The following is a 7,669-nucleotide window of genomic DNA, read 5'->3' as shown; positions in this document are numbered from 1 at the left end:
AATAAAAAATGAAAGCATGACCAAGAGAAAACCCTGTCAAGTATTTCTCTTGAGTTGCCCCCCTTTATACATGGTCTGTCTGTTCTCCAACCAATGGTACTGGTACATAGATAATCCAAAGCTTCATTCCTGCCTTTATTTATAACATAAATACCCACACTATGAGGTTCTGTTTGTGATAATTGCCCAGAGAAGTTTTTGTTTGTTTTGTCATATTTGTCATGTTTTGTGGTTGCATAATGTTCAGGGTTAGTAGTTTTTTAAATAGTTTTTTTAATTATTGCTTGTTGTTTTTGTTTTAGATTTTTAGTTGTTGCTTGTTTTTTTTTTTGTTTTTATTGTTTTATGTTTTTTATATTGTAATTGTTAAGCCTTTTGTTTATAAGTATATATTTGCATTTCCGTTTTCTCTTTGTTACATAACCTTACCAACTGCGAAATCGTTTAAACTTGCGTAAACGCATCGGTTGCTACGCAAGAATACACACACCGGAACACTGACTTCCGCAAGTAGTGTGAATGCGCATCCGATTAGGACTAATGTATCTGTGTTGACTAATCTTCAATTTAATTCAAGTATGAATGTAATGTAAATATTAAATTATACGTCAGAAAATAAAATATTTAACAAATATTGTTTAAATGGGATGAAAAAAGATAAAGTTAATGTGGAACTATATTTTGTGTACTCTCTGAATTTGACAACATTTCCGCCAAATTGAAGCCAGTTGTTCCGGGATTCCATCAATCGACCGGCTGTTCCAACAATCGTATAACATTGAAAAAACAGTTTTATTTTATTTGAACCCTTAATCAAATGGTCTGTAGCAAGTGTATTACTGGTGTACAAACTGCATTTTTGTACAGATATTTCAACATTACGCGCTAATGCGCGACACTTAAAATATCTGTACAACAAATTCAGTTTACACACCAGTAAACAACAAAAAATTAAAATTATTCCTTTAATAAAATGCGTTATATATTTACCTTTTATCCCTTCCTTCTTCGATATGGCCGTTCTTGTTCCTATAGAAATACAGGGAAGCCGTATAATTGTGTTTGATTAACAAGGGATCGTTTACCCCTGGACATGACATAAAGAACATTCACGGTTGTGTGTGAGAAAGCACTCATTTACACAGAGAGTCATGGATACTTGGAATAGTCTCCCATCAAATGTTGTTGACTCAAAGACAATAAAACCATTTGCATTTGAAGTTGATTCACATTGGAATAATTCTGTAAATTTGTACTGATTATTATAAGATTATAAATCCTGTACATGTTTAATGTATGTATCTATATATCAACATGTAATGATATTTGTTACAAAACCATTGAATATGTATGTGTGACGTTTAGATGACTAGTACGATGTATTTACTATCACCTTCATTATATATGTCGGATGTACATATCACACTAATCATGAAACCGACGCATATATACTCACTGGTTGTGTAACAGACATTATAACATAAACCTCACTGTCTTACCCGAAGAAAATGTTAAGATATTTTCTTAAATGTAATATACCGGAACCAAACAGTTCATTTGATATAAATATACAATCGCTCAGTGCTTTAGAGATATTTTGAAAATAATTATTATGCTTTGTTTTCCTCAACAGTTGTCACAAAAAATAGGATTAAGATCAAATAGGGCAAACCTTTAACACATTTCCAATACAGCGTCATATATGTATTCATAAATGTTTGACACTTGTGTCTAGCACTTTCTGTAATGGACAAACAGACATTGGGTATGTGTCGGTGGGAGGTGCCACTAGATGTTTAATACAGATCGCTGATCACTTTATGTCACTCACTTTTACATCAAGTACAGCCAACGGTTTTACACGAAAACTAAACAAAAATAATGTAACAGAAAAAAATCAATGAACAAATAAAATACAATAAAGAAAATTCAGAAAAGCTACAATTTTACTTTTCAGCCTTTCAAGCTCAAATGCAATGTTTGATTTGTTCTACTTCTACGAATGTTACTATTACAGACACATTAAGCGTTCAATCTATGTCCTCGTGAACCTGTTCAACATAACATGCTCTGTTCAGTCTCGTTTGTATGTGTAGGCCTAGTCGTTCTCCTAGATTTATGCATTTTGCCATTAAGTTGCAGAGTCTCTCGGCCATTCAGCATCACAGTACTTCCCCGATTAATTGCGCTGTCGTCGGAATACTCTCCTAGTTCATTTTCCTTTTCGGAACGGCGACATGCGCACACGCGAAACAACAGACGGAATTCTCTCTTGAACTTCTCCTGTCAACAGAAAACATATTATGTCATTGTTCTGTAGCATTACAAAGAGAAAGATGCATATGATTTTACGTAATGGCATGAGCAAATATTAGAACACTTCTACACAACTTACATTGTTATAGATTTATGGATAGCTGACGTGATCTAGGGGTTTATACGTGCAATAATGTTTAAGACAAAATCAAATAAACTAACACTTAAACGTTGTCCTTTTTAATCTATGGCCTTCCTTGTAAGAACAAATTAAATTTGAGAGCATGACCTTATAACGACACCTGTAGTAGTTGAACATATCTAACACAATAAATAATCCGAGACGACACCGAATGTGGAAAGGTAGTGGTAGAATGCTAGACATTCAAGTATTTGAAATTCGCATTTTAGAGGTTAAAGTCTGGTAGTAGAATGTCATGCACCTTCATCATCCAACATTTTCAGCCCAGAGGTGGAAGGTTAGTGATGAAATGTCAGACTCACTCAGATTCCATAACCAAGAGTTGGAAGACTTGTAGGCGATATTCTACCAATATCCTTCCAACTCTGAAATGTGGATTCAGAGTGAATCGCTAACCACTCGCTTTCACAATCAAGAGTTAGAGGCTAGTGGTATGATGACATGATCTAGAGGAGAAGATAAGTAGCAGAATAACAGAAAGATTAAACAATCAATAAAAACAGCTGGTCAGTGGTGAGCTAGTGGTTTAATGTAAGATATTATGTCCACCTTACACACCGAGATCCAGAAGATTCGAGGTATCATGTCAAACATGGTATACGACTGGATCACAACGACCCATGTTGGACGACTAGATAAACGACTACCGTAACCTATACTTCTGCTTCGTGTCACCGGGTCCACTTTCAATGGATGGTTTCTTTTACTGTATGCTAGCTGTCGCTGTTTTGTGCGCCATTAAGATATTGGCACCAGAGAATGATTTACTTATCGAAATTGATTTTCAGTTAACACGAAGAAAATTATTGACAATTTTCGTATTACCTAATAAATTACAAATGAATTCAAACTGAATCAATCTTGGTAAGACAATGAAATTGATTCATCACCCCGCAGTACGCTTTACTACACTCGCTTGTCTAGGTCAAACAAATCCATTCTACGATTGCTTTTGAGCGTGACACATTTTCCATTCCGCCGTTTCGTACTTTCACAAGCTGTCAATTTCAGCAGCGTTTAATCAATGGGAGCTGTTGTTTGTCTCAGAGGGGAATATACATCATAGCACGTGTTAATCGGTAATGTTCTAAGACATTTCTTTCCTGGTGAATTATTGCCATTTTGCCATTAATGAAGACGTAACGCACAATGTAGACAAGCAGACACATAGATAAACTAGTATATCCCAGCATGCTTGCTTTTTGCCTCAAAACCTGTATGTACACTATAGAACCTCATACCTTGCTGTCTCTACTTTCCCTAAGAAGTGCCAACTGTTTCACTCACAAGAACAAATCTGATACACTTTATATATATATGCGGTTGCAATAGCACTGTACCTATTTGTCACCTAGTAAGTGACGTGCTTTCTTGAACAGCGTACCCATTTCCTTTTCGCTATTTGTTTTATTGTCACAACAGTAGACATTGACAAACAATCAACCAGTGAACTCTAAAGTTATGTTGCATGCTAATTTCACTGTAACGATATGTCACTTAAACATTTGATATTTAAACATTGATATGCAACTTGATGATTTAGCTCCCCAAAAGCATATGTCGGCCTATAAGAGAGCCGAAATCTAAGGACAATATATTCCTGGTTTTGAATAAAGCGCCTTCAATCACCGCCATGTTCAGTGACTTCGAGTTTTGTTGGATTCCGAATCGTATCACGTGACTGACGTTCGACACGACCTGCACGTCGTGGGCCAGGTAACTAGCGAAAGCGCACGTGTGTTAGTTTACGTTTCATGCTGGTATATGTCCACAGTTAGAGTATTTGAAACATCCAATTTACACACTGCCGTACAATATTGTATGTATCAAAAATTGTAATGTGCGAGCATTATTTTCATTGCTGATCCAGTCTGCTGAGGTCGACCACATGCTTTGTTTATGAAATATTGTTGGGATTTTCTCTTGGTTGCACAACTCTCGTGTAACTTCGAGATTGTCTCGACGATGTTCGAAAGTGTTCGGAATTATTCGGCTTTTTTCGAGCCTATTTTTCACGTGTACGCGTTAAAAGATTTTTTACTTTCATAATTAAAAATACTTCCAGTGCTTTGTTTATGAAATATTGTTGGGATTTTCTCTTGGTTGCACAACTCTCGTGTAACTTCGAGATTGTCTCGACGATGTTCGAAAGTGTTCGGAATTATTCGGCTTCTTTCGAGCCTATTTTTCACGTGTACGCGTTAAAAGATTTTTTACTTTCATAATTAAAAATACTTCCAGTGCTGAAACTTTATAAAAAGTGGTAAAATTGGAAAGTTTATATCTCAGACAGACGGGGAAAATAGGTATAATTCTTAAACAGTTTTCACTGTGACAAAAAAGCGAAATAATAGACATACAACCTTAAAGAACCAAGCCCAATAAGTGGATGAACTCGAAAATTGTACTTTACTAAATGTTAACATATTTTTCCAGCTGTTACAGTTTGACACTCAAATGTTTTTTTTTTTGGTCAAATATATTCAGTAGTTGTACAGTACATATATTTTGTGTGACATGGTTTTGATACATCTGACATTGTGAGCAATCTACGGTTTCATATGTCTGGATAGTGATCCTTCTTGCCTTGGAAATTAAGCTAATGCATTCTGTACATTTGATATTCATGGAACCGTGACATAAATAAACTTGATCTATCATCCAAATAATTGCATTCTTACTGATAGCGATCTCTTCAATAGCAACCTTGGAACCTCCTATTATAGCCTGCAGAATCTAAATTTATGGCATAAATTTGTCGTTTATTATTATATACTTTCTTATGATAATACAAAGTCCGAAACAAAACATTTTCATATGGTAATGAACAAGTGCATATTTAAACCATGTCGAAATCCGAAAAAATGCTTGCTACTTTTCTTAGCCTAAAAAGAAATAAATCGTTGGAAAAAATACTATCCTTAGTCTCTTAAGTCATTGAAATATTCATTCGATTCTCGTTGCCCGTCCCTTCTTTTATATTAAGTCTATTTCTGTCGTTAAAATCGGCGAAAATTACAACTGAACTTTTTAATTAGGTCGGGTATCGCACAAATAGGGTAAGTAAATTGTATTGGAACGTGTGAGCCTGTTCACATAATTGTCATAGTTAAAACTGGGAAATGGCACAAGAAGGAAGGGTAAAAAAACAACCAAAATGTAACACAAGCGGATGTTGTGTTAACGGCCTTTCTCTAACAATTGTATAATTGTTTATTACACCATACTTATCTTTTACTTTGGAAATTGTCTTCTGTAGAAGGTCGCTATCGTATTGACACCAGACGGAGATGTTCGTTCTGACTATTTTCGGGAGTTTACTGTTCACAGTTTGAATGGCGTCTGCAATCATTGCTTTCGCACCAATATCTTGAATTGAATGACTTGGTCCTCCTGAATAGTGGTCAGGGAAGGGGTTTCGAGCCGGCGGCCGGGAATGACGGACGTATTCAATTACCGATACTAACGGTCAATATTTCATAAACGGACATGTCAGAATTTGAAGGCCAAACACGATTGAAAACGGCCGTGCCTGCTATCAATTTTCTTAGGCATCTTGTTGGAAGACATACCGTCACACAGGCGTTAAACAAGATGTGAAACAAGGTTAACTTGTGCATGTCAACCATACGTTTGGCAAGAGTGGAATCTGTCCTGTTACTTCTTCTTTCACATGGACAGATTCTGAATAGTATATGGGAAATATGGCCTCGTCAACCGGTGTTATTCGCAGTAAAAGCGGCCATGTGCAACAACTGCAATGATTGCATGATGTTGTCTCCACTCATGCAGCCGGCTGCTTGACAGTTTTTATGTGCGCCATTTCGTTTGATGGCCTTTTATTAGAAAAAAAGGCATTGTATCAAGGTTCGCCCTTATCTGCCACGAAACTGATTTAAAATGTAAAGTTGTAACACAGGTAAAATATACATTATATATTATTTAAATTACATAGAAAGTACCGTCATGATCTTTTAATCTATATAGAAACAGACACAAAACTGTTATGTGTTACTCTTATCCAATCAAACATGTCGTTACAAAACGTTTCATATTTATCATTAGCTTATCAAACTTTTCAATGGAGGATACTTCCATGATCCTGTAGCCACAATATATATATTCATTTAAGAAATTGATATAGGAACATTTGAAAAATATCTGCGTATAACATAAAAACAGAGAGATAAGTTTGCAAGCTACAAACAGTATAAATGTAATATCAAAATTGTTCTTCTTACAGTAGTTCATGTTCTAAGGTGATTACTTCTACAAACAGGCGAACATCCTTCAGTGCGGTAGAGCGAATTAATGAAAACAATGACGTTTTCGATCGGATTGAGGGATTGAAGAGACAGTTCCGATCATCCAATTTTGCACATTGATTTGAATTCCATTTTAGATCTTAAAATCCCGTTCTCGTCGAAGTTTGGCCATTCCCATAATCCTAACGTTCACGTATGATACTAATTTCAGTCTAAATGTTCACATTAGAGTCTGATGTCTGTGGTGGCAAATTAAAACAGTGACAGCCACGTTCTCACACAGAGATTAAACGTACCGTTACTCCATGTATCACACTATAGCGTTCTCTCAGAGGGAATATTACAGCAAGCATGCCGACATATTAACTCGGATTTATTGAAGTTTAACTAAAATCCTAGATGTTTGCTCGAAATTATTTACAATTTTAATCCAGAACTATGATCTAATTAAACAAAAAAAACCGAGACTTGTTTTCGAAATTATTTAACAGACGTTTGATAAAATCTGAATTTAAAAGGTAAAAGGCTAATGAAGAATATGCAAACCTAGTATTTTACGTAGGATACATCGGTATGATCTTGTGATCTAAACTTCGAAGAAAATTTGCCATGATTACCTTTAACGAGAAATGCAAAATTTTCCAGTAAGAAAATACCATCAGTTTTTATATATTTTGAGTTTTATTTGGAAAGTTTAACATTTTTGGATAGAGACCAGGTGTATACTTACATTGAGAAGACCGTAGATGAACGGGTTGTAACAGGAATTAGACATCGCTAACCAGTTAGAACAAAACCATATGATGTTGATGTACTTGTATCTGAAATAAATGTTAAGAAGAATATTATCGAAAACGGGGGGAAAATTCATCGTCCCAAAATTATCATTTGAAATTGATTTTACTAAGTTGAAGGACATCTTGAAGAAAGCCACATATAAACTCTG

At 35.3% G+C, this 7,669-nt stretch overlaps 1 protein-coding gene across 2 annotated transcripts in view; it reads right to left on the bottom strand.

Annotated features, from left to right (window-relative positions):
- Positions 1 to 1,800: 1,800 nt before the first annotated feature.
- LOC138323269 (tachykinin-like peptides receptor 99D) overlaps positions 1,801 to 7,669 on the bottom strand; it is a 60,866-nt gene continuing 54,997 nt past the window's right edge. For both annotated transcript variants that reach the window (XM_069267736.1, XM_069267737.1), the window contains 2 exons: positions 7,454 to 7,544; positions 1,801 to 2,283 (listed from right to left, as the gene is read on the bottom strand). In XM_069267736.1, the coding sequence (XP_069123837.1) occupies positions 2,056 to 2,283; positions 7,454 to 7,544 (319 nt within the window). In that variant the 3' untranslated portion in view covers positions 1,801 to 2,055. The remainder of the gene's footprint in view (positions 2,284 to 7,453; positions 7,545 to 7,669) is intronic.

Source organism: Argopecten irradians, chromosome 5 (genome assembly GCF_041381155.1).
Source record: "Argopecten irradians isolate NY chromosome 5, Ai_NY, whole genome shotgun sequence".
NCBI classification, from domain to species: domain Eukaryota; kingdom Metazoa; phylum Mollusca; class Bivalvia; order Pectinida; family Pectinidae; genus Argopecten; species Argopecten irradians.
Note: the sequence above shows the minus strand (reverse complement) of the source record. Positions and strands in the feature narration are given on the sequence as shown.